The sequence below is a fragment of the Zingiber officinale genome, chromosome 2B (assembly GCF_018446385.1).
Source record: "Zingiber officinale cultivar Zhangliang chromosome 2B, Zo_v1.1, whole genome shotgun sequence".
NCBI classification, from domain to species: Eukaryota; Viridiplantae; Streptophyta; class Magnoliopsida; order Zingiberales; family Zingiberaceae; genus Zingiber; species Zingiber officinale.
Genome location: NC_055989.1, coordinates 126,289,679 through 126,317,295, shown reverse-complemented (window position 1 = coordinate 126,317,295; position 27,617 = coordinate 126,289,679). Strand labels below are relative to the sequence as shown.

At 36.2% G+C, this 27,617-nt stretch overlaps 3 protein-coding genes across 4 annotated transcripts; 2 read left to right on the top strand and 1 right to left on the bottom strand.

Moving 5' to 3' along the window:
- The first annotated feature begins 13,896 nt into the window (after positions 1–13,896).
- LOC122047054 (probable beta-1,4-xylosyltransferase IRX9H) lies at positions 13,897–19,367 on the top strand. Of its 2 annotated transcripts, none has more exons than XM_042608087.1 (5): positions 13,897–14,053; positions 14,135–14,919; positions 16,448–16,697; positions 18,746–18,942; positions 19,113–19,367. In XM_042608087.1, exons 2-4 carry the CDS (start codon positions 14,135–14,137, stop codon positions 18,914–18,916), a joined length of 1,206 nt encoding a protein of 401 aa, XP_042464021.1. In that variant the 5' UTR covers positions 13,897–14,053; the 3' UTR covers positions 18,917–18,942; positions 19,113–19,367. The 2 variants fall into 2 exon arrangements, with proteins under 2 accessions (XP_042464021.1, XP_042464022.1); XM_042608088.1 differs by having other exon boundaries at positions 13,909–14,280; positions 14,365–14,919.
- Positions 19,368–20,105: 738 nt separating this feature from the next.
- LOC122047052 (probable E3 ubiquitin-protein ligase LOG2) lies at positions 20,106–23,930 on the top strand. Its single transcript, XM_042608085.1, has 3 exons — positions 20,106–20,626; positions 22,183–22,684; positions 23,601–23,930. The coding sequence occupies exons 1-3, from the start codon at positions 20,136–20,138 to the stop codon at positions 23,739–23,741; spliced, it is 1,134 nt and encodes a 377-aa protein (XP_042464019.1). The 5' UTR covers positions 20,106–20,135; the 3' UTR covers positions 23,742–23,930.
- Positions 23,931–24,028: 98 nt separating this feature from the next.
- LOC122047053 (60S ribosomal protein L23A-like) lies at positions 24,029–26,248 on the bottom strand. The gene is made up of 4 exons (XM_042608086.1): positions 26,135–26,248; positions 25,656–25,702; positions 24,365–24,722; positions 24,029–24,265 (listed from the first exon to the last, which is right to left on the bottom strand). Exons 2-4 carry the CDS (start codon positions 25,666–25,668, stop codon positions 24,181–24,183), a joined length of 456 nt encoding a protein of 151 aa, XP_042464020.1. The 5' UTR covers positions 25,669–25,702; positions 26,135–26,248; the 3' UTR covers positions 24,029–24,180.
- Positions 26,249–27,617: the final 1,369 nt, after the last annotated feature.

Here is a 27,617-nt window from a genome sequence, read left to right as displayed (position 1 = left end):
AGACATCATCCTAACATCTCACATAATGTCTAAGTGAAGAAATACACAAGCAAAGCTTCCTAGGTCATTTGTGAGATGTATTGCGGTATATATATTCTTGATGTTAAATGGGATCATGCAATGTTATACCCATTATTCTACAAAGCGCATACCAAGTTCTCTCCTAAGAGAGGTGAACTCCGCTTCGGGTAGTGGTTTGGTAAATATGTCGATAAGATTTGACTTAGAGTCAACATAATTTAGTACAATATCTCCTCTTGCCACATGATCTATAATGAAGTGATGTTTCACTTCAATGTGCTTTGTCCTTGAATGGTGCACTAGATTTTTGGTTAAGTTGATGGTCTTACATTATCACACAACACTTTAACTTTGGAGTAGTGAAGCTCATAATCTTCTAAGGTATGCATCATTCAAAGTAATTGGGCTACACAACTACCCATATCTACATATTTGGCCTCCGTGGTAGACAAGGCAACACAAGGTTATTTTCTATTACTCCAACTTACTAGAGAGGATCCAAGAAATTGACATCCACCACTAGTACTTTTCCTATCTAATTTACAACCCACATAATCAGAATCGGTATACCCAATCAAGTCAAAATTTCAAGCCCTAGGGTACCAAAGACCTATATTAAGAGTGTTCTTGATGTATCTCAAGATCCTCTTTACCGCTACTAAGTGAGATTCTTTGGAACAAGATTGGTATCTTGTACACATACCTACCACAAATAATATATCTGGTCTACTAGCGGTTAGATATAACAAACTACCAATCATACTCCTATATTGCTTTAGGTCTACCAATTTTTCTTCTTGATCACTATCTATCTTGGTATTAGTTCCCATAGGAGTAGATGTTCCTTTAGCATTTTCTAATCCAAATTTCTTGATAAATTCTTTAGCGAATTTGGTTTGATAGACATGAGTTCCCTTACTAGTTTGTTTGACTTGTAATCCCAAAAAGAAACTCAATTCTCCAACTAGACTCATTTCAAACTTACTTTCCATGTGTTTGATAAAATCATGAAGAAGTTCATTATTTGTTAAGCCAAAAATGATGTCATCAACATAGACTTGGGCAACAAAAATGTCTTCATCTTTAGACTTTAGAATAAAGTTGGGTCAATTATCCCTCTTCTAAAGCCTTAGAGATTAAGAAGGATGAGAGTCTCTCATACCAAGTCCAGGGAGCTTGTTTTAAATCATATAATGCTTTCTTAAGTTTATAAACATGATTTAGATAATTTATATTTTCAAATCTGATTGTTGCTCTACATAAACTTCTTCCTTAATAAACTCATTAAGAAAAGCTGATTTTACATCCATTTGATGAAGTTTAAAAACCATGTGAGCGGCGTACCCTAATAAGATCTGGATGGACTCTAACCAAGCTACTAGAGGTTTCATCATAATCAAGTCCCTCTACTTGATTGAAACTTCTAGCTGCCAACCTAGCTTTATTTCTAGTGACTCTTCCTTGATCATCCAATTTGTTTCTAAAAATCCATTTTGTTGTAACAATTGTACTATCATTAGGTATTGGAACTAACTCCCAACGTTACTTCGTTCAAGGTTCAACTATTCTTGCATTGCTAGAATCCAATATGTATCAAATAAGGTTTCATCAATTGTTTTTTGTTCAAATTGTGATATTAGAGTAATTTGACTAGCATGATCTCTAAAGTAGGATCTAATCCTTACCCCTTGCGCAACATCTCCAACAACTTGATCAATAGGATGATCTTGATGATGCCTTAAGGTCCTAGAAACTATGGAATCATCACTTTCATGATGTTTATTATTTCCATTGCTTCTTCATCATTCGGAATATTTCTTCCTCTCCCTTGATCAATACCCCAAAATGTAGGTCTTGTATTCCTTAAGTAATGTTTTGTTTTTGTTCAATTATATCCTTATCAATAGACGATTTCCTAGGATAAGTGCTAGTAGACTCATCAAATTCAACATTGGATGATTTCTCAATCGTTTGAGTCCTTTTGTTGTATATTCTATATCCTCTACTAGTAGATGAGTATCCAATTAGGATTCCCTCATTTGACTTGACCTCAAATTTTCTTAAGTCATCTTGGTATTAAGAATATAGACCTTACAATCAAAGATTTTGAAATAATGAATTGTAGGAATTGATCCGTATTTTTCCTAAAAATTTATGAATCAAGACACGATTTTGGATATAATAAGCGGTATTAACCACTTCGTCCCACAAGTAGCTAGGTAAGGAATATGTATTAAGCATAGTCCTAGCCACCTCTTGTAAAGCCCTATTTTTCCTCTACACTACATCATTTTGTTGAGATGTCCTTGAATAAGAAAATCCATGCTTATAGCCATTTTCTAAACAAAACTTAGCAAATTCCAAATTCTCAAACTCTCCACCATGATTATTCCGAATTCTATCAATTTTTTAGGTTCTTTTGATTTTCTACCCTCTTGGTAAATCCTATGATTGTTTATAAAGTTTCCCCCTTATGTTTCAAGAAATAAATCCAAGTATATCAAGAGTAATCATCAACTATCACCAAATAATATGTGTTACCTATCAAGGAATGTGTTCTATGACAATAAAAAAGATCAAAGTGCAATAATTCTAATGGTAATGAAGTACTGTTAAAGTTTTACCTTTATGTGATGACCTTGATTGCTTACCCTCTTGTCATGCATCACACAATTTATCCTTGATATACTTGATTTTTGGTAGTCCCTTACTAGCTCCATCTTGGCTACCTTGGCTATGTTCTTAATGTTGATATGTCCAAGTCTTCTATGTCATAGTCATCCTTCCTCTTCTTTTGATATCAAACACTTATTAGAAGGGTTAGAAGCATATGAAAGGTCAATATAATAGAGATTTATTTTTCTATATCCTTTTAACACAACATATTCAAGACTCTTGTGATTAACTAAGCACTTATCGGGGTGAAACTCTACACTGTATCTAACATCACATAATTGACTAACACTAAACAAATTAAACTTCATATTTTTAACCAATATGACTTTATGAATGATAATTGTAGATGATACCTCAATTATACATTTGCTTATAATCTTGAGCTTTTCACTATTCCCAAATTATACCGTTTCTTTCTTTATATAATTTATTGTGGAGAACTTGCTCACATCACTGGTCATATGTCTTGAGCAACCGCTATGCACAATCCACATACTTGCATCCTTCTTCTCTTCTACCTAAGCAACATAAAATATACAACTCTTTGGTACCCATGCACTTGATTTAGAAATGTCATTCAAATATTTCTTAGGCACCCAAGCTTGTTTTACCTTACCTTTAAGATTCTTCTTGACTTTGTTTCTAAGTGCATCATTTCTAATACCATTGATTAGAGGCATGTATGCAACTTCCTTTTCCTTAGGTCTATATCATATTTTGACTTTGTTGTAAACGACTCTTTGGTCTCTAATGATCATATCTAGATATTTGGATCCATTTATGAATTTCTCTAGACATGCTCTTGTTCAATCACGTCATTCTTCAATTTTTCATTTTCTTCCTTGAGCATACTTGACTCACTAGATGTACATGCATCATTTCTAATAGACTTAAGTTTTCCCTTCAAGGTCTTCACCTTAGATTGTGATTTAACAAAAGGATTCTTGAAATGAGCAATAGTTTTATAAAGAAATTCTACTTTTAGAGATTCTTTTACCTCATCGTCACTTGATGATGATTCATCACTTGACTCCCCTTCACTTGATGAATCCTCTTCACTTGACACTTCCTCTTGACTTGATTCTTTGTCAACTTCAAACACCATAAATGTCATATGTGGGGTAACGTGGCATAGCTCATCTTCATCTGATGAGCCAATACTTTGTGTATCCCATGTAGCTTGGGTCACCATGGCTTCCTTCTTCTTTTTCTCCTTCTTCTTCTTTTCCTTTTCTTCTTTCTTCTTAAATTCTGGGCAATTTGGCTTGATGTGTCATTTCTTATTACATCCATAACAAATGACATTAGTGTTAAAACTTGAACTTTGACTACTTTTACCTTTTGAGGGTTGAAACATCTTTTTCATATCCTTTCTTGTGAATCTTCTTGTTCTTCCCATCATTTTCTTAACATAATGAGCCACTTCACTTGCCGACATTTAATCATTTCTATTCGATGACTCTTGCTCGAATTCGGATGATGAACATTCCACCTTCTTTTCTTTCATCTTTTTCTTCTCCTTCTTTTCTACAAAGAGAGTTGTACCCTTCTCTTTAGAAGACACATTAGCTTGTTCATGAAGTTCAAATTCGCAAAATAATTCATCAAGCTTAACTAAAGAAAGATCTCTAGAAACCTTACACGCATCAACCATTGATGCCCATAAGGTGGTTCTAAGAAAAGATTGAAAAACATACCTTACTAAGTCTCAATTATCAATTTTCTCACCTATTACATGAAGCTCATTTACTATCTCCTTGAATCTACCATGCATTTGACTCACGGTCTCATTGGTCTTTATGGTGAAGGTTTGAAGTTGCCCCAACAAGAGATCCCTCTTGGACCTCCTTGATTCGCTTGATCCCTCATTTAACTCAATGAGTTTTTCCCAAAGCTCTTTAGCAGAGTTGGTTGATCCTACTTTGCTTGATTGCTCCTTTGAAAGTCCATATTGTAGGGTCGTTGTGGCCTTTGCATTTGCTTGAGCCTTCTTTGCCATTTCTTTTGTCCAATCCTTGGTTGGAAGAGGTGCTCCCGACCCATCTTTTGGGTTCTCAAATCCATCTACAACACTAAACCAATTTTTAATACCATTCATTAAGTAATACTCCATTCTACCTTTTCAATATGCGAAGTCGTTGCCATCAAAGAAAGGTGGTCGAGCGATGCTATATCCCTCTTGAAACGTCATCTTGATGCTTAAGTTGACGATGAATTCTTCCTATGCGATACGGGGTCTGATACCAATTGATAGGACCTTTGCGTCCGATTAGAGGGGAGGGGGTGAATAGCTTTTATTCGATTTTCACCTACAACTTGTTAGCGGAAGCAAATAGAATAGAATAGAAATAGTGAAATACTAAGAAAACAAAGCTAACTCCTCGATTTACTTGGTCTCCACCTCCTTGAGGTGACTAATCCAAGGCACACACCCACACAATCAAGCTTCACTAAGACTTTCTCCTTTTCGAACCAAGAATGAAGGTGGAGAAACCTTTACACGATTATCTCTTCCTCTTACAAGATGAGAGCTAAGCTTAGGAGGAGGAGACTGAGATTCTATCAGCTTAGGAGACTGAGATTCCACCTCCACCAAGAATGAAGGTGGAGAAACCTTTACACGATTATCTCTTCCTCTTACAAGATGAGAGCTAAGCTTAGGAGGAGGAGACTGGATTCTATCAGCTTAGGAATCACTTGGAGAGCACTTTCGATTAGAACAGTAAGTGAGTATTTTATCCAAACTTCAAGAATTGCTTTTATAGTTTTTCCCAACATCAGTCGACTGATGTACCAATCAGTCGACTGATAGACTTCAACGAAGCTTAAGATTTGGTGAGATCTTCTACCGTCATCCCATAACTGTCACTTACCAGTCGACTGGTACCGGTATCAGTTGACTGATACTAGGCTACAATCTGTCTGACTGCTTTCTGTTCATTTTGTTACCTGATACCAGTCGACTGGTACCTTATAGCTTGAGTTTTACAGCATTTTGCAACCTAAGATTTACAGCACTTTACATATATATTTTGTTTACTTAAACTGTTCCCTTAGCTTAGACTTCATGCCTCCAAACATCTTCCATCAACCTTGCGCCCTTAGGATGCTTCCGTTTCCACGGCTTCTCACCCTTGCGCTTGTCTTCAAGTGTCACCTTCGGCTTTGTCATGCTAAGTCTCTTTTTGGCAAGAGGCCGCACGGGACTTCATCCGCCAAGTCTATCTTCTTGGACTTTCCTTGTCAAGTCTTCATACTTGGTCTTTTCTTCGTACCTGCTTGCTCAACATTTATGTTAGATCACAAATAATGTCTAACTTAAATTTATTTAACCAAACATCAAAAGTGAGTAATGTCTAGAGTAAGATTGCTCAACAGACATGTTTTGCCATCATTAATGGAGAGTACACTGATGGGAAACTCCTATTTTTTTAAGGTTTAGTAAATCTAACAAATAAAATAAGAATCATATAAGATATTACTATTTACTGACCAAAGCTATGCTTTTGAAAATCAACGACTCCAACCTTTTTCTCTTGATAACGGTTTCTCTCTTGGTCAGAGCCTCATGCTGATAAGGTGTTGTAAAAGTAGCAGAATAACTATTAAAGAGAGAGGATGAGAAGAGGGAAAAGAGGAAATCCTTGTTACTTCGTACCAAAATGATGTTTACAACTTCCTATTTATAGGGTGGGTAGATACAGTCAACATTAAAGCTAAATGCATTTGAATAAATCGAAGATTCATATATATTGCATTCTTAAGATGCATTTATCTTGCACTTTGGATATATTAACTTGATTCATTAGATGTTGAAGATATATTCAAATTTATAGCAACCACATGCATTCATAATAACAACTCCTTTTTCTTTTATATAAATATAAATTTTAAATAAAATTGTTAATAAATTATTATTTTAAAAATAAATACATAAATTTAAAAAATACAAATGACTATAATTAAATTAAAATTTATAATTTAATTAAACATTAAATAAAAATTATCAATTTAATTAAATTAAAAATCATAAGTTAATTAATATATTAATTAAAAATATAAATAAATTAAATTAAAGATCATAATTAATTAAAATATTAAATGAAAATTATATAGAGATACTAAATAAAATAATAATAATAATGAATAAAGATATGTAATATATAATGTAGAGCCCACAAAAAGTTATATGAAGGTTTTTTAATTGTGAAGAAAATAATATATTTTTATATTGTTGATATGATTTGAAATGACACATTAGGAATTATAAAAAGTTTCATTTAAAAGTTTAACTATTGAAAATGTTCTTAATAATGGTAGAGCACCATATAATTTTGAGTTTGAGTGTCGAATATTATATATATATATATATATATTTTGGAGACTTAAGTACTGAGCGTTCTTGAGACTCGATCGGTCTAATCTACACATGCGCTAGCCTCTTTGGCTATCCCAGCTTTTTAATTGCATATTATTATGGGATATTAGAAAACGACATAGAAGTATTAGTTTAACGAGGGATGGGAGAAGCATGCTTGGAAAATTTTACTTTCCCCCAATTTTGAATACTAATCCTTGGCACTTTACTAGATATTATAATAACTTTCATAAAATAAAGGCATGAATAAAGAATTAAGAAATTAAGTTTGTTTTCTTGTAAACTAGTTTCTCGATATTACTTCCCCTTCCTTTCACCTTTGTCTAAGTAGAAAATTTGGCCTTGCATTGTATTTGCTAACTTATCGGTTGGCTCGGCTGGACTCGATTCGACTGTATGTAGAGTCAAGGTTGCTGATAGAGGTATAAATTGTCAAGAGCTCTCTAATTCTTGTGGAGGCCTTAGGATCCATCCTCGTGGAGAAATAAAAAAAAAGTTACTCTTGGCATACATAAAACTAATGGGAGTATGCCAAACCCATTCCAAAAGGTTTCTATTTCTATATGCTTAGGAAAAAAAGTTGCCTTCTAAGGCGATGTAGACGAAATATATTCTCATGGACCCTTTGAATGTCGAACTTTAATGCTATATGACAAGATAACAGTCCCGAGAAGAAGAGCACCATCGTAAAATATCTTTCACGAGTGTCCTTGTGATGGCCAGTGTTATTTTACAGGACGAATGACTTCATTCTCCTCAAAATAATTTCATATATAAAAATTGAAAATTTGAAACATAGGTTTTAATAGATTTTTAAAAACAATTTAATAGAGTAAAAAAATGCATTGCTTGGAAAACAAACGATTCCACACTGAGTTGTCGAAGTTAATAAGCTTTCCACAAACTAAACCTAATTAAATTAATCAATCAACTCATGCAACAACAACCCTCAAACCCCCAAAAGTCCTAAACCTCAAACCTCAAAACTACATGGGAGCAGAGATATCAACCCTCAAACCCCCAAAAGTCCCAAACCCCAAACTCCAAAATCCCGAACCTCAATGCTAAAAAAGACATGACAACAGAGATATCAACCCTCAAACCCCCAAAAGTTCCAAGCCCCAAACCTCACAACTAAGAAATGAAAGCGATATCAGCCCTCAAACCCCCAAAAGTCGCAAACCCCAAAACGCCAAACCTCAAACCTAAGACATGGAAGCAAAGATATTAGATATCAACCCTCAAACCACCAAAAAGTCCAAAAACGCCAAACCTCAAAACTAACATGAAAACAGAGATATCAACCCTATCCAAAACCACAACTATCAACAGTGATTAATACTTAATAGCATCTCTAAAATGAATAACCACCAACCTCATGAGATGTGAGCCACTATGAGAAAAGCACAGGTTGAAAACTCAATAGTAGTTCAGTGGCAAAAGGTGAAACCCTCGCCCTCAGGGCCCCCGCCGCACCCTGCCCAGGGTCATCACGAGGGAGGTAAATCACGGTAGCTCGGTGGCAAGTACGCAGTGGGCCGAGACTTTTTTGTACAGGGATAGGGTTCAGGAACATATAATTTCTTGCATTTCCCCACTACATTGATGAGGACACGATGATCTTGCAATTCATAATTAGTTAATTATTATGGCCGCTGTTCCTCTTCAGTTTATTTGGATTAGTCGATTGATTTTAGGCAGCAGAGAGCAAACATGATTCGATGGAACACCCACATGAAAGATAATTAATACTGATCTATTAAACAATCTGGAAATGGAATCTGAATGAATTGTTGGTGAATTAAATGAGTTGGGCGATGGGACTTGAAGCCACTTTTATTCTGCCACAAGCACGTCATGTCCTACTTTTTGTTTAAATAAACAGTTTGTTATCTTTCCCACCCTACGACATGGATATCACAGGAGTATTATTACAGCTCGGTAAATCTGGTAGGATCATCACCCTGTTAGGGCATCTTCAACCCATCATCAAAACATCAAATTTGATATAAATTTAACATCAAATTGCTCTAACTCATACATCAAATCCTACCTCAAATATGATGATATGAATAGTGTAACATCATATTATGATGGAAAGAATTCTTTTTAATTTTATTATATTATTATAAAATTAATTGTAATTAATTAATAATTATTATTTTCTTTATCTTTATTTATATTATAATTAAATGTAATTATTATTTATTATAAATTTAAATTAAGTGTATTTAATAGCATATTTAAATTTTATTATGTATATTTGTAAATATTTAATTTATTAAAATTATTATTTTAATTTTATTTAATATATTTTAATTATAATTACATTTATATATTATCACTAATTTCATAAACATAATACAATAAAATATTAAAAGTATTGATATGCATAAACGTAAAATACATTACCCATTACATTGACATACAAAATAAAGATAGTAATGGTATTAAATTAAAATATTACTAATACAAACTTAAAAGCATGAATAACTAAGTTTAACAAACAAGTACATGGTACAAACGATATTAATATATCTGAATCTTCTCATTTTTTTGCTAATCTTGTTGCAGGTATTACTATTCCTGCTTGTTATGTCATTCAAGGAAAAGAGTGCAATATAGATTACTATTTAGCTTATGGTATATATCCAAATGGTCAACATTTGTTCAAACGATTTATGCTCCACAAGGTCGAAAGAATAAATTATTTGCAATAAAGCAAGAAGTGTGTAGAAAGGATGTTGAGCGAGCATTTCACATGCCTCAATCATGCTTTGCAATTATTGTAGGACCTTCACGTTTTTGGCAGAAAAATATTTTACATGATATACTAACATCATGTATATATTATTATGCATAATATGATAATTGAAGATGAACATGATTTAAATGCACCAATCGTGGAATACTTTGAGGTGACGACTCCAGATGTTGAACCCGCAGTATATGATGATACTCGATTTGAAGAGTTTCTAGCTCGATACAGACAAATCAAAGACAAAGAAGCTTATATTGCCCTTCGAAATGTATTAATGGGGTGCTTGGTTTGGGTAAGGGAAATGGAATGAGAATAGGAATGATTATCAATAATAATGAAATGGGAATGATTCCCATACCACCCATTCCTATGGGTAATGGCCCATTCCTATGTTTAGAGGAATCAATCCGTGGGACCCACCATAATTTCCCCAAACCAAGCACCATGTTTCATTCCATTCCCATTCCAAATCCCCCAAACAAGCACCCCTGAGTATTTATGGGAACAATATAGTAATTCTGAAATTTAAAGTCTTAAAGTTAAAGTCTTGTAATATTTTATTTTCAATTAAGTATCCTTTTTTGTTTTAAATATAAAATAGTAAAATATTTTATTCTAATTGTGTGTGATTTTATAATATTTTTAAAATATATTTATGTCTGAGTAATTATATAATAAAATTAAAAATAAAAATTATATATATATATATATATATATATATATATATATATTATAGTTGGATACTGAATTTTAAAAAAATTTAAAATATCAAATATTAAGAAGTATTAATTTTAAATATAATAATTATCATATAAAAAATTAATAAGAATAATAGAATATTCTAAAGAATATTCTTTCTTGGTGTGATATGACGTGGATGTGTTGGAGTTGAAATAGTATTTGGGGTTGAAATTGCATTATTTTAGTATGAAAATTACACCAAATTTTGTGATGTGGGTTGGAGATGGTCTTAGGCGTCGTACACTGACCGACATCTTCCATAGCAATAGGGTCTCATTGGGCATTGACCTCCGCTACTGCCACAATGGACTCTTCCTAACCTCAACCTCCGAGCCCTTGACATAAAACAGACCTAGCAAGGTTGTATATCATGAAAGCAATATCATGTTAATGACCAGACAACGTCAAAAATACGATCTAACAGTTGTCACCCTTAATGTAATGTCTCACTCATGCAGTTGGTTAGTAGGCGGTGCTTTGCTCGTGTGGTTGTCCAAGAGGCCTGCCTTGCGTGGTAACTTACATAGACCTTCCACCTCCGCGGTTATATAACGTTTTGTGAAGGTAAGCGAAGGTATAATTTTCTTCTGGCATGCGAAGACAATCTCTTTGTCTTCTTTGAGCTCTTCCACTCTCTCGCGTATGCACGCAAGAACTCTCACTTCAGCCCATTGTTGACATGATCAACGGAGGGGTCACACAAGCAATGTTAGTCTCCGACTGAAGTTCTTTGATTCATAGGATGTCAGCAACAAACACACTCGAGGACCCATGCCACCGCAACATCAGCAAAATACGAAGAGGAGTCGAGTGGATGAAGAAGGACATCATTAAGTATGGAGGAGGACTCCAATTTTAAATAAAGAATGGATGATTATATTTATATGTAGGATTGACCGTGTTGTCTACTGGGTTCAAATTGAATTTAATTTGTGCCCACTTGTCTTGCTGCCAAGTTGGATTTGGGGTTATATGCAAGAACAAAAGTTGAACTTATTAGGGTATTTGTGACCGTTATGTTGACAGTTCATTTTTATTGCAATTTTTTTTTAATGCCATATATCTAAATCTTATGACTTGACTAATTTTGAGGTGGATGATATGATCAATCATTTTGCCCATCAAATAAATTCAGAAAATGAGCGGGCCTACAACTTGGCCCAACACATTATATTTAGAGCATCGCAAGAGTTCGAAAGAATATTGTTGGATCGGAGAATCGAACCCTTGACGCTGAGTGTATCCATCATACCTCTTGCCAACTCTCCATGCCCGGGGGGCTTATGCCAACTTATTGGCGATGTTACACGTGTTGTAAATGAGCTATCATTAGTATTGTGTTATTAGAGATGGTAGAATTATGATTGTGTGTAGATAGTAGAGACATTTAGTGGAGGCATGATCTCCTGGACCACTTTTTGTGGTCTAGGGATGTGTCACTCGTATTTGCGGTCGGATCGTGGTCGCGATCCAGCCACAAATGGTTGTGATCACTTCTTGGGTTCACCGTTCTCATCAGGTTATAGTTTTTATTTGGAGCGGACGACCGGAGGCTGCCCGGAGGACACCCTCGCTCGACGTCCAGTAACCTGGCCACTTATCCATGCACCACTAGAGGCCTCCGGCCGCCTGCTCCGAACAAAAATTATAATCTGGTGGGGACGGTGAACCCAGGAAAGGATCACAACCATTTACGATTGAATCGCGCCCACGATCCGATGATCACAAATACGAATGACACATTCCCTAGACCATAAAAAAGTAGTCCAGGAGATCTGTGCTCCATTTAGTGAGGATGAGTTTCCTTAAATTTTTATACAAAGACTATTATGAGGATCGATGGGGTAGAGTTTAGTGTGTGTTAGCTCACTAATTGGTATGATCGCCATGTTTAAGGATGATAAGTTGGAACTAATAATTGGAATAGTGATTTTGAAATTTGGTGTTGTCTTAGTCAAGGAGTACTAATCTTATGCTAATTTCAATATTTGATGCGTCATATAGATGTGACTCTACATTATTAGATAATGGTACACGACTTGTTGACATAGAGTGATCGTAAATAATATATTGTCTTATCGATAATCCTTATGATTGGACTGGGTTAACCATATCAACTAGAATGATTGGCCCAAGCAGATCGATTAATTTACCAACTCACATGTCCGGCCTATCCAACGAACTTGCTTAGCTCGATCGACATGGGACCACCTTCAAGTGCATTTCAAACACTGGTTATGCAATTGGATGGAACAACCGAGAATTATGTTGATGATGTTTACACACTCGACTTGTGCCAGACTTCGTTAGTCAATTTAAGGAATATTGAGTTGGAGTATCTCGTGCTGATATGTTTACTAAATCATTAAAGCATCAATCTTTTACTTTAGAATGACTGACCTTTGAAGTTGCCAATAAAGGGCATGTCGATGTTAGTACCAAACAGATTGACATAGATGAGTCAAGAAGGTGGTCAAGCGGACCAGGCAAGCAAATTGAGCCTACTAAATAGACCTAACTAACCAAACAAATCTTACAATTTTGACAAGTTGTTTGTTACCTACAAGTCGTATACAATCCAAACATAAATAGTTATATACTCTCGATTACACGAACTAAATGAAACGAACTAAGAAAATTTTCTTTAAATTATTATCTATCTATGTATCTATCCATCTATCTATCCCAAAACTTCACAAACAACGTTCTGAAAACCATGTTATAAGTCCAAATTCAAGCCCGACAGAGAGAGTTAGGAATTCCACAGCCAAGAGGAAGATTTCCACTAAACTGCCATCTTTAGAGCGAACGTTTAGCAGTTTTCGTAGAACTGAAACAAAGTAAACTGTTCGTGCAGCTCTGCGTTGAAGCTTCTGCAGTTATTCAGGTCACATTGGTTCGGACTGAATTACCAAGTGACGTTGAAAACGGAGATGATCACATTGACAAATGAGGCGATGGGAATATTCCGGCAAGTTAGGCGACTTCCTCTCAACGGTTGCGTCCACCGCTCTCATATGAAAGAAGAAAACCCCCGATTAGTTAGGAAATTAGGCAAAGAATATTGACTTCTTCTATATATTTTTTTTTAAAATGTTTTGGTACGTTATATTTCACTGGACGAGGAAGCTGGGGTCCACATATCAGTCCTTAACTTCGCAAACCATGAGTGAGGTAAGAAAACCGTGTTTATTGCCTAGCGTATAGAGTTCGACAGAGGCGCTTGGATGGACAGCCCGCCAACCCTAACGATTACCGTCACGCGTCGGGTGGACCCCACTCTAAACCCAATCGCCGTTGTTGGTGTTGGTAGGGTGAATTACATGCTGCTTCGAGGGCATGTGAAAATTTTATGATTTCGGGAGGAGGACGCGACCTTCAAAACCCCGGGGAAGTCAAATCGAAACCCGCGACCGTGGCCGCCGGCGTCCGGGCGATCCACTCCCACTGGCCGCCGTTCTCGAGTTCTTCGTGAGGTAGGGCTTGCCTCCGCCTCCGTTGCTTCGGTCCCTCTGATCTCTGCATTCCTTTCGTCTCGAACGGATTCGTGGTTGCAGATGGCGTCCATCAGGCGAACCTTCTTGGCGGCGACCGACCTCGATCGTTCCTGCCGCCACCACGCCTTACTGCACCGGAAAGGCTCCCTCTCCTCTTCCTTCTCCTCCCGCGGGAAGCTACAGCAGCACCATAACTCTTGGCGGAGGTGGTGCCTGCTTCGGTTGCTCCTTTTCTTCCTATTCGGCTTTCTTTTCGGACTATTCCCCTTCGCTGACCTCGAAGATTCCAGCTTTCGCCCCCGACGCCTCTCTTTTGGTTCCTCCTCCTCCGCAATCTTAACGACGGCCACCGATAATAGCGGTAACAGTTACCTTCCCCGTCGTGCTCTGGGGAACGTCGCTTTGCGCTACCGTGCCAGTCAGATCGATGGTGCGCGATTTATTAAAGACGCTAGCAATCCGCCGCCATTCAAGCTTCCACAGGATCAGTCGGGCGATGGGAAGCTGCTGCTCATCGTCACTCCCACGTACAGTCCGGCGTTCCAAAGGTTATACCTGAGTCGGCTGGGCCAGACACTTAGGCTGGTGCGGCCACCCCTACTTTGGATAGTGGTGGAAATGAATGAAGCCACAGTTGAGACAGCAGATATCCTCAGGGGAACGGGCGTCATGTACAGGCATCTTGTCTGCAAGAAGAATTTGACCGACACCATGAACAGGGGCGTCCACCAGAGGAACACCGCGCTTGAGCACATCGAGCGGCATCGCCTGGATGGTATTGTGCACTTCACAGATGAAGATAGCATTTATTCCCTTGAACTGTTCGAGCGTCTGCGGGAGATCAGGTATCTTCTTTAAATTTATTTTCATATTGCTATGATTATATTTAAAAGGCAACAAGTCAGTAACAAAACATTATAGGATTAAAACACTTTTGAGTTGATCTTGATATGCTTTGAAGTGTGTTGAATTATGTTGAGTGCCAGCACAGTGCAGAAATCATGATGCTCTAGTTGAAGACTTAACTTACCATACAAAATGATACTTTAATCCTTGAATTGAAGTATGTTTTAGAAGTGTGAAGATGAAGACAAAAATGTGAATAGCTGCAAAAGAAAAAGAGATAAATTAGGATTTAAATATTTCTCTTGAATATAAAAGAGCTAAAAATATTGGATAAAGAAATATGAAAAAAAAAAATAAATCAAAGAATAGATTGAGAAAATTTTACATAGGAAGTGGCTAATTTCATTGTCATTGTCATTTTCTCAAGTCCTAACTATTGGTGTTGACTACAGGACTCTTATTCTTTTTAAAGCTCTATGCAAGACGACTATATCACTAGTAATATTTGTACCAATTATATCATTGCTTATTACATTACTAATGTTTCCTTTAAGTTTTCATCTATCTTTTACACCTTTGGTTCTAATAGATACAACTATTTTAATAATAAAATCTGTTGGTAGCAAGAAGTCACTAAATTTGAAGTTGCAAGTGACAGAAATTAGTAGAAGTGTTATGGACAAAAAAATGAAATTAGTAAAATTGACTAGAAATATTTAACTTTCAATTATGGGATACTTTGAGAGAAAGAAAATGTGTCAAAAGTGAGTAAAAGTGAGATAAGAGAGTTTTGAAAAGGAAACAAATATCCTTTTAAATTTAAATCCATAGATTTGATGAATGTGAAAAAAATGGTGAAATTAGTTTTGCAAGGTCTTGAAGTCACAAACATAGATTTGATAAATTTAAAGGAAACACATCCCTGTTGATCACGTGGAAAATATTTTAGAAATGTTTTTTGACACCTAGATACTTGTATGCCTAATGGCAATTGAAAATTGCATCTGGTATATAAACTAATTACTTGAGGATCCGTATAATGTAATGTTATTTTGCTTAACAAAATCTTCTTCATCAACATCATCTTATTTGGATCATGTTTACCTCAATGCATTAACATTGTCATTATAGTTATGTTGCTGATAGTCAACCTTTTTTTTTTTTTTGCTTCTGTTCCTTTTTCTGGATGCAACAGTAGCCTCTGACTCGAAAGTTCTATACCCTCAACTGGCAACCCTTTCTCAAATATTTCTTTATGTGAACCTTATTAGTTATTGCTAAACCAACAACGATAGAAACTTGTAAAAATCATTTGGAATTTTACTTGAATCCAACCTGATCCTCCATTATGCAATTTGCAGCCTGGACGCCCTCAGGATCCATTCTGGTAGGATTCACATATCTGGTCCATTGCCTATTTTCTTAATCTTCAACCATAATAATCAGTATATAGTATATGTACGATAAGTTTTCTCTCTTTCATAGATAAATTTGTAAGTTAAATGCAATACTGGTCTGTTTGTTTAGGAGATTTGGTGTTTGGCCTGTTGCAATGCTTGCTCAGAACAAAAACGAGGCTATACTTGAAGGTCCAGTGTGTAATGGAAGTCAAGTAATTGGATGGCATACTAATGAGAAAAGCAAGAGATTGAGGAGATTTCATGTTGATATGTCTGGTTTTGCATTCAACAGCTCCATAATATGGGACACCAGGAGATGGAATCGTCCAAATATGGATGCCATTCAGCAACTAGATACAATGAACAAGGGCCTTCAGGTATGCTTTCCCTTATCAGTTTCTCTGGCTCAGCAAAGTGCATTGTTAGAACAAAAAACTGCGGGGATCTAAAACAATAGTTCAGTTTAACTAGAAACACAAATGTGAAGGCATTCTTTGAACACTAGCAATACACTTAGGTATTATCAAGAGCATAAACTTGTGATTCTTGTCTGTTTAGGTCATTCTTTCACTTGTTATTCTGGGGCAGGTGAATGCCTTCTTTACTATTCATTTTATTGTGTTAAGTAAAAATAGCTAATGGAGTTCATGTTTGGTTGGTTATTTGGTTGCATTCTCTTTTGTTGGCAAAGGCATATTTGGCAACTCTATTTGTTAGGGACCTCTTGGTAAATTATGCTGGGATGCAAATGCAACCTATTGCAGGGTGTCAATTGTAAAGTTACATTAATATATATATAGTGTAAGAAACCTTATTAATTTCCCCCATTAATCTCAACATGGTATTGGAGACATCATGGTTGATACTACTCGGCCAATCTCATATGCACAACCCATCATCTGACTCTCCTGCATGCATGGCTCTGTTTTACATGTTGCAACTCCTCCACACAATCCATCATCAGTGTCTCATACACAAGAGGCCTCTTCCATGTGAGGCGATGCCTCTATTCTTGCCTCCCATATTCAGTTGTACAATATCCTTTGCACACTCCTGCACACAAGCAGTATCTTTGCATGACCTTTTATGGAACTTTCTACACGTGTGATCTCCTTGATGTGTAGAACTTTGTGTTAGCATTTCCATCTATCACCCCTTTAAGCTGACTCGATATTTCTTTGGCAATATCGCCACCCTTCCTCTAACTGAGCTACATTTTCTTCTTCACATGCATCTTCGAGAAGCAAATTCCTTGCTTACTCTTGTTCCTGTGGACAACAACCTATTTTAGACAACAGACAACTAGTCCCTCTTTCGTCATAGAGTAGTAGTTCTGCCTTGATTGGTGAACCCTCAAGAGTTTTCCTCAATTCAAAATGTTAGATTTATGGATTACCTCCCAATTGCCTCTTGCTAATCCTCTAGGCCTTTCCAGCTCCATAATGAACCATATAAAAGTTAAATTGGAAAAACTATAGTTCATTGGCTTTAGAAATTTGGGTTTGCTTCATGAACTAAGGCTAATTTAATCATCTCACCATAGCTGTCAAGATTGCTAACAAATTGATGCTTGATTACTTTTTTGTGCTTAAATACAATCTACTGCTAATTCTATTGCAATTGATAAATTATATGCATTCTACTTATGTGATATCTTCTCCATTGTTGATTAATACAGATTGCTATCTATCGTTTATTTTGCATTTGATGATTCCAATTGTTTTGTGGAATTATTTTACAGGATATTGTTGATTAGGAGAATTTATTATCCATGTTAACCATTTTATCCCTATAAATGTGCTTTATTTATCTTTTAAAAATGCATTGCATATCAAGTGCTATGGAATGATCGATGGCATACTGCTAGATAGAGAGGATACACATTTGGTTTATCTGACTTTGTCATATGACCTCTCTCCATTCCTTAATGGCTACAGTAGATATTTATCAATTATTATTCATAAAATACCATGTAGTTTTGAATCTCCAAGCAATTATTGTATAAGGAGAGCCTTGACACAATGATAAAATTGCTGCCATGTAAGCTTGTGGTCACGGATTTGAGTCGCATAAACAAACCTCTTGCAATGCAGGATAAAGCTGTGTACAATAATAGATCCAATGTGGTTAGACTCTTTATCGAGGTCCTACATTGACGGGAACTTCGTGCACCTGCCAAGTTTTACTAATATAATATGGTTTGGTGTGACACTAATTGGCATAGATTGACTGATAATGAGGTTTACATTGTATCACTGAGGCGCATAATTGTGATTTATAATTACAACCCAGGACCACTTATGTACAAAATACACTTGTCAATTTGATTGGTAAATACTTACTGCATCTTGTTTATGTTTTTTTTTGGGTACTCGAGTCCATTTATTCATGGGTAAATATTATTACCTATTCATATTGTTTGCAGGAGACAACATTTATAGAGCAAATAGTAGAGGATGAGAGTCAAATGGAAGGCATACCATATGGTTGCTCAAGGATCATGAATTGGCACCTCCCTCTAGAGGCAAAAGATCTTGTTTATCCTAAAGGATGGCAAGTATCTAGGAACTCTGATGCTGTGGTTCGATTAACATGAAGTAGTTTTTCTTTCCCCTTCACAAGGTAATTCAACTTGGATAATTACTGCTATCTGCCTCCTAATGGTTGGGTAGGAGAAACTCATATAGTAAGATTATTATGCTTATGAAGATTTTGTTTACTATTTACTATGTCGATTGTTGGTAGTTTGCGAGAGCATATTTACATCAATAATCATTTGAGAGTGATTGCAGGCTATAGCATTTATTTGGGTGCCATAGCACGACTGCCCCTGGTTGTTCCATTAATCAACTTCCAGAGTATAATTCTAACTCGAGGTTGGATCAGCACAGTTGAGAATGCATCACCACATGGATTGTTTATATCTTTCAGTCATTTCAATCATGAACAGGTTCATTCATGATATGAAAAGGCTATAAATTTGGTGAATCTCCAAAAACCTTGTAAGAAGCTGCTTTCAGCATCAATTTTGAGTTGTTTTTCATGTCTCTTTTCTTGTTCATCTATTTTGATTGCTAACAAGCAAAACGCTTCTTTGAAGTTGTCGCCACTGGAAATTGGTGTCTAACTGATTGAACAAATAGGGTTGTGAATGAACTATTTTATAAGTAGGTCACTGTAAATTAATTTCTGAGATAAATACAAATTAATATCTAAAATTATTTGAAAGAAAATATTATTCAATTTAATTGAATAAAATTTTAGAATATATGATTATAAAAAAAATAAAAAATAAACATAAATAAATGACTTAACATGTTGCAAAACCAAAAGTCAATTTTTTGCAACTTACTGATAGTAGAAAATCCAATGTTAGTTTTTTGGGAGATAAATTTACTCCTGAATCATGTTCTCTAATAAGTTTTCTTTGAAATTTTAAAACCAACAATCTGACTCGAGCATCCTTCCATGTCCACCTTAAAGTATTTGAAAGAATTCTCTCGAGATAGTCTAGTAACTAATGCAGGTGCTACTAACTTGAGGTTGGAGATTTAAATCTCAGTATAATTAAAATAAATATTTTTATCGTACGTCAGTTATTATTTCCAGAACTAATAGTCATCCGTAGTTTATTTCATCCATATTGGATTGATATTATAAAAGATATTTCGATAATTTAAAATTTTAGAGGCATATATATAATTTAATATTTTTAAAGGGTATTTTTACAGAAGATAAATTTTATAGGGGCAAAAATGGAAAACATTCGTAATTAATTCGATCGTATTCTGTTTGTTACTAGTTTCCTTAGACCCATGGGAAACGCCGCGAGCAATGGTACCAGAAACGGCGGTGGTCGGAGTAACTCCGGCCATCACCAGTCCAATCCCTTCGGCCCCTTGCCTTCCCCGCCACAGCCGACTGAGGCGTCTTCCAATCTCCATGCGTTCGCCGCGACGACGCCTTATCCGCCACAATACCCTAATCTAAACCCCCCGCAGTACTATCCTTCCGGGTACCACCCGCCTCCACCACTGGCGACGCCGGTGCCTTCATATCAGTACCACCGTGTCATCGGTGGACCTCATGGAGAGTACTCTGTTCGTCAATCGGGGTGGATGGGTCGCGGGAGGTATCCGCCTGATGGCCCTCTGGCTGTTCCGTCTTCGAATTTCGAACATCAGAATACCGTAGCAATCAGGAACTTTGTTGATATTAAGAAAGAGACTCTCGGTGTTGAGCCCGATGAGGAAAATCCAGGCCGATTCCTCGTTTCCTTCTTCTTCGATGCGACCGTCGCAGGAAGGTGATATTTTTTTTCCTTTTGTTATCTTGCTATAATAATGAATGTTGTTTCACATGTTTGCTGCTGTATTATTCATGTGCAAAATTATATCTTTCCTATCAAACTTTTGTTCTCTCCCTTTTCTGCGTCTCCAATCATGTATCGACTTGTTCCAAGCGATCTTCCGTCTCGGACGACGATGAAGCTTATCTTTCATCACTGCGAACCTTGATAACTCTTATTTTTGAGTCATTTCTAGTATGCGGAGGTTGATTCGATTTGATACTGCTCTTACTGCCCACTGTTTCTCTACCCCTAGATGTCCAGCCAACTTCTTACAAAGAAGAGTTATTAGCAGGAAGACAGATGGTTTTTAATTTTGGTTTCCATAGGCATTGTATTTCTGCAGAACTAGCTCATACAAGATGCTTTGGGAAGCTATCATCCGAAGGGTCTCTAGTAGGTCCAAGGCAAGGGTGGGTGGACTAAGTGTCGTGTGCACACTTGAGCAAAGCAAAGGAGATGGGATTCCCTGCCCATTGTATCTACATTTAAGGTCTTTGGGTTTCTCAGTAGTTTCTAGTGTTTTTGTTTTGGTTGATGCAAAATCTAATCTTGCAATCTCTTAAAGAGGCCAAAGATCATGGATGGCCACACAACCATTGAAAGGCTAACATTTATGTCGGGAAATCATATCAAAATCTGTTTAAAGGATGACTACATTCAAAGGAGGGACTAACTCCATCTTAGATTTCTGATTAGACCAAAATCTAAGTTTGCAGATCTCTAGAAGGGATGAATATGTAGGGATAGTGTTGTTGAGGAGGTGGTCGCTTTAGTTTGAAACATTCTGGATCACTTAAGACTAGCAGGCCTCAAGCAACAGTAGTTGCACCCTCAAGGTTGGATAAGCCAACACTTTTGAAGGCCCCCCTACAGATGTCGAATAAATATCAATCAGAGGTCGTCACAGCATGACTTATAACTCTTTCAACTTCTATTTTGCATGTTCTTAGAAGTATTCTCTTATGAATATTTGGATTGTTGGAGCTCTAACTATGTTACTCGAACGTGTGTTTTATTTTTAATTGTCTGCAAATTATAATGATCTTCTTGTAATCATATAGCTTTCACCCAAATATGCTTCTTGGAATTACTCGGAAGACATGACCATGGATTTATTTATGAAAATAGATACAACTTTTTTATACAAAAACAAAAAAAAAACTTGCTTAAGTATTAGGATCATGGAAAAAAAAATCAACAAAAGATTGTGTGAGTTCATATGGAATTGTTTAAAGCTGATTAAGGCTCAAATGGAACTTAAGTGAGACCACCTAGAACTCTGGAAAATCGGCTTGGCTTGCTTCGGTTGTTGAATAAGTAGCAGCATAATCATTTGATTTCCAGATCCTGCTGAGATATGCCCAAGTCTGTAATTTCACTTCCCGAAAGATAGCATGTGACCCAGCCAGATTAATTTGTTCAGAATATCCACATTTCCTGATTCAACATCATTCTTCAATATCTAACTGATTGCTGTATCTAACTGATGCTTTTGTACTTTCTGCAAACAGCATCACTATTATCTTCTTTGCAAAAGAAGGTGCTGAATGTAGCCTAACGGCAACGAAGGAGGACTTGCTCCAACCAGTCACAGTTTCCTTTAAGGAAAGTTCTGGTCAGAAGTTCAGGCAATCATCTGGCACAGGTATCAACTTCTCAATGTTTGATGAGGCCGAGTTGATGAAAGAGGGAGAAGAGGGTATATATCCTCTTGCTATAAAAGCAGAAGCTTGCCCATCAAACTATCAAGGTCTGGTTGGTGAGGATCAGAAACTTGAAACTCCACAATCACAGATCACACAGGCTCTTTTCAAGAGGAAAGGGCATGGTGACTATCATATTCTCGTGGTGAAGCAGATATTGCTGGTGAACCAAACCAAATATGAGCTGCAGGACATTTATGGCATAGGAAACTCTGTTGACAACGCTGTTGATGGGAATGAACCAGGAAAAGAATGTGTGATTTGTCTTTCTGAGCCACGCCAGATCACTGTCCTCCCTTGCAGACACATGGTATGCAATAACACATATTTTCCTTTCGTTTTCTTTATATATATATATATATCAAGGTTTTAAAAAATCATCAAATGCTTTCATTGTCTTCTCCTGGGAGAGAAATGATCCAAATTAGAGTCTCTCTCTTCAGCCTGAATCAGATTAAATGAACGAAATCATTTTCTTTTCTTCACTAGATTTGCCTGTCTACTCAAAAGAAGTCCCTTGTATAGAACAACTAGGCAGCTGCATTGGAACTTGTTAAAACGTTGATATTTATCTATCCTTCTATAATTTCCTGAAAATTTAATTGCAAAACGATATTTGGGTTACTGAGTGATCAGACTGATACTCAGTTATTCACGTTAAAAGGGATAAGCAATTTAGTGGATGATATTTCTGAATTCTTTTGTAGAATTGTATACTTCTCATGGCATCCATGTAGGTAATCAAACAACTAATGTCCCTGCCTTTTTCTTATGATATCAAAAATAATACTAGGTGGAAATTTTACTTTCTTTTATGCTTATTTCTTTGTTCAAGTAAATGTTGGTGAAATGGAATGTCGATTGATGGGATTTGCATGTTAGGAGACTAGTGTTTGCCTTTAACTTTATAAATAAATTTGTTTTGTGGAATTGATGCTTCAATACAAAAGTTTACTTAGTGTAGCATTAGCAGCCTTTATGATATGAAATCCTTAAGAGTTAATGATTTCGCTTTCTAATAAGAACTCCATTCCATTTCCTGTCACATCAAATTCACTCATCAACAAGTATGAAATCTATCCTTAGGAAAAATTCCTTTCACCATGATCATTTGACAGTCTACTATAAACTAACCTTATAAGTTATCTTCTTTCATAATCTAGGGTCATGAAATCTTCTCTATATCAGAATTTAGTAATTAAATATTGTTAATGGGTTTGTTCCAGTGCATGTGCCATGAATGTGCAAAGATTGTTCAGTTCCATACGAATAGATGCCCAATCTGCAGGCAGCCAGTGGGGCGGCTGCTGGAGATCCAGATCGATAATGGAGCTGAGCAGCAACATCAATCACAAGACATTTCCTAGGGTGGGATGCATGAATTGAATCATACTCTATTGCTTCTTTGACTCAAAGCTGTGTTAAAAGGATTGTACTTCCTGCCGTCTACAGATCGCAGATTGAATATTTCTGCTATGACCCCAATATGTGAACAAAATCATTTTGCTTGTCTTTCTACCATTGGATCTAATATATCTACTGATGCATTTCCAAAATTAGTCTTCACTGTAAATTGCTGCTGATAAATTATTTATGAATTGGGAAGTCTGATCAAGCGAGCAAAATTGAAGGAAAATCTCAGCAAGATTCTTAGTTCCAAAAAATAAAGACAAGACAATAATAAGCAAAGGCATTGTCAAGTTCAAAACACTTGGTCCACAAATATTTTCTTAGAATGGAACTCAACTTCCAACAATTAGGAAACCTAATAACTTAACTACGAACAAATAGTCCCTGTCAGCATATTTAGATGATACCAATCTTGTTTGCCACATCCAGAGCATCATAGTCTGGGGTCAATCTCACATAAGCCTTCTTAGTTCCATCAGGCCTGCTCGAGTAGATAAAACATTTGTAAAACTTGGTTAGAATAAACGGGTGCAGAAAAGCTTAGTATATAACTGGTCTGAATAGTGGATTTTCTACTAACCTGATTAGAGTATTAACTTTCTTGGCCTGAATATCATACATTTTTTTCACAGCAGCTTTGATCTTCTTCTTGTCAGCTCGAAGGTCGACAATGAAGACTAGTGTGTTGTTGTCTTCAATTTTCTTCATGGCAGACTCAGTGGTCAGGGGATACTTTAGGATTTGATAGTGATCCAACTTATTTCTTGGCGGGGCGCTAATTCTAGGGTACTTGGGGTTTCTAGGCTTTTTAAGTGTCTTGGGTTGATGAAAAGTAACCGAGGTCCTGATCTTCTTGGCTTTCTTAATGGTTGTTCCTGATTTCACAGCCTTGGCGGCTTTCTCAGCCTGTGTTTTCTCATCAGATTTCTTTGAAGTAGCTAATAGCACATACGAAAAACATAATCAATAGCCAACAATATGGGTCATATATTAGGACAAAGCATCAGAAGCTGTACAAGAAAATTCTTTATTTTCCAGGTTGACTTGGTAAACTAAAGTCCTCAATCACAGAGTAGGGATCAAAAGATTTCAGTAGCTCTGTTTGACTGGTTCATTGATTAATGTTTTCAATTTGAGCACAGAACACATTAACATACGACAACTAACTATTAAAAAAAGTTTAGTTTTAGATTTTGAACATCAGCGAAAAGATGTTATTCTGACAAACCCAAAAGAACTGAACTCAATTGTAAAGCAATAACAAAACACATACAATATAACACATTATAGAAAGCTACCGTGATAATTAAATATTTATATCTCATACAAAAAATGAGCACTCTCAATCCATTGGCTATTGACAGTTTCACAAAAATGAGTTACAAGAGATACACTTTAAATTTAACTTGATCTGTCACTATGCATACATGTCATAGTTCATCAAAATGAAGGTCTATCAACTAGCTAGCATCCTTTTACTTGTGAAAAAACTAAATAATTAAGAGTAAGCATCTCATGGTGTTTTTCATTAGCAAAAAACACACATTGTTACTTAATCATTAACCTAAGGAAATTGACATGCCCAGTACTAAATCTAAGATGAAATGTAAATATCCATGAATTGATCAGATAATCAAGCATTTTAAATCCGGAAAAAGAAGAATATCAAATTGTAACTTAGATGTCAGGGAGAAAAACTGCAACTCAAAATTGATAAAGTATAAGTTGAGTTTAACTCCAAGGCTCAAGTAATTAACTCTAATAAGCATATATGAGGTTTCATAGTGTCAAAATTATATAAACATTTGAATAGTGATTCAAATAAAACGAATGTTGTAAGGTACAATGAGATAAAAGTTGATGTGACATACCTTTTGGAGCCATCTGATCTTAATGAAAAAGTTTCACAAGCAATGAACTGTAGTCAATCGACAAAATCAGAATTAGCAGAACGCCCACAATCCTTACAACACAATAATGATAAAGTCAAAACGACAATGAATCATGAAAATTATTCTCGCCCGGGAATAGATCTTGCTTAGCTTAAATCACTTGTAAGCGAAATTGTAAACAAAATTCCACAAAATGGAAGAAAAAAAACATGGGAACCTTGCAATCGTCATCCAGCAACGGATCGTTATGTCGCTACTAAAACTATGAACGTCGCTGATATTAAATCCGCAACAAAATAGTTCTACAACAGAAAAAACAGAATGCGAAGCATAAACTCAAACAGCTCGAATGCAAAAGAAACCAAATCGCAAGAAGCATCAACGAGAGCAAAAAGGATCAAAAACTCATTATATTTGCTCCGCTAAAATGAGAAGAAAAGAGATGGGAATGGAGTTACCGATCGCTGCGACGGCTCCGGCCAACTCCTTGAGCAAAACCCTAAAGACGAAGGTGCAAGATATTTATAACGCGCATAAGCGAATCATGACCGTTGATCACTATACTCAGCTAATATGAGCCCGTTTATCGAAATGGGCTGGAATAACAACCCAAAAACAACAGCCTCGTAAATACTATATAGGATACTCTTTACTCATAAAAATTATCAATATTAAATTACAATTAAAAAAATATGTGAATTATACGCGCGACTTTAAAATACATTCAGATTAAATATCTCTTAAAAACCTTTCAAGCATGAGATTATAAATGTATCTCCATGATTCCAAGACCTGCATTGTACTGTCCCCACGGATATTTACATAGATATTTATTATAATAGATTTTAAAATTAATTTCTAATCTTTCCATATAAAAATTACTGTACTAAGATAAAATATCCTCATAATTTATCTATTTATACCAATGATACTAAATCATTTAGAATGAACCATATCATCAGACCAGTACTGTATTTTTGTGATCACTTTGAACTGAGATATCAAGCTTGAAATCATCTCAATTAGCTACTCAACTTCTTCCTTAACTGCAGCAATAATTGTGACTATTTCATCGAATCCAGCATTGGTTACAGCATATCATAAAAAGCTCATGCAATGACTTGAAACCATCATGATTGTGTTGTTCAACTAGTTTGACAGAGTGCGTGTTCGAAACTCCAACTTGTTCTTATTTGTGTTGTCATTCCTTGCTTTTCGAACCTGAGTGTTATGGAGTGGTCTCGCTTCTTCAGCCTTCGAATTCAAAGCTACTCAAAACTTCATGTTACTCGGCTTCCTCCTTGCAATGTCTGTGCCCTTGTATGCTATTGTGTGTGGTCTTGAGCCTATAATGTATGCAGTTCGGTGCCATCAATAGATCACACAATACCTTCTTGCGGCCATTCATCCAATTTGCTGTTCATCTCTTCCTGAACATGCTTTAAGCATCATTCCAGCTGCATAATAGCCAATGACATGGTGAATAGAGAAAGAGCCGACCTATAGGAAAAGGGGTGAAGGATCTTGTGCAAGTGGCGGTCAAAGTTCACGGTGTATCAAAAAGCCGAACAGCTAACCTATAGGGTCCATATTCCCGATTGACTTTGCTGATCGGATAGGTTCTATATGAACTCCACTGTCGGCGCGAACAAGATTCACTAGGGACCTAATTTCCTCACTCTCGATCGGCTTTGTCGGTCGAACAAATTCCTCGGGGGCCCTATGCCTAGTTTTGACATGATTTGCTCGATTCTATGTTCCCACTCCCCCGATCGGCCTAGCCAATCAGAGGGGCCCTAGAAGAGTCAATGAGGGCTTGTTGGACGACCACAACCTTGTTTCCTTTGAGATATCATTATGGCCCGATTAGGCCATATACATAATTGGGCACTGTAAGAAGCTCACATAGCTAGCAACCCAAGAGGTCTCATGATCCAAAAG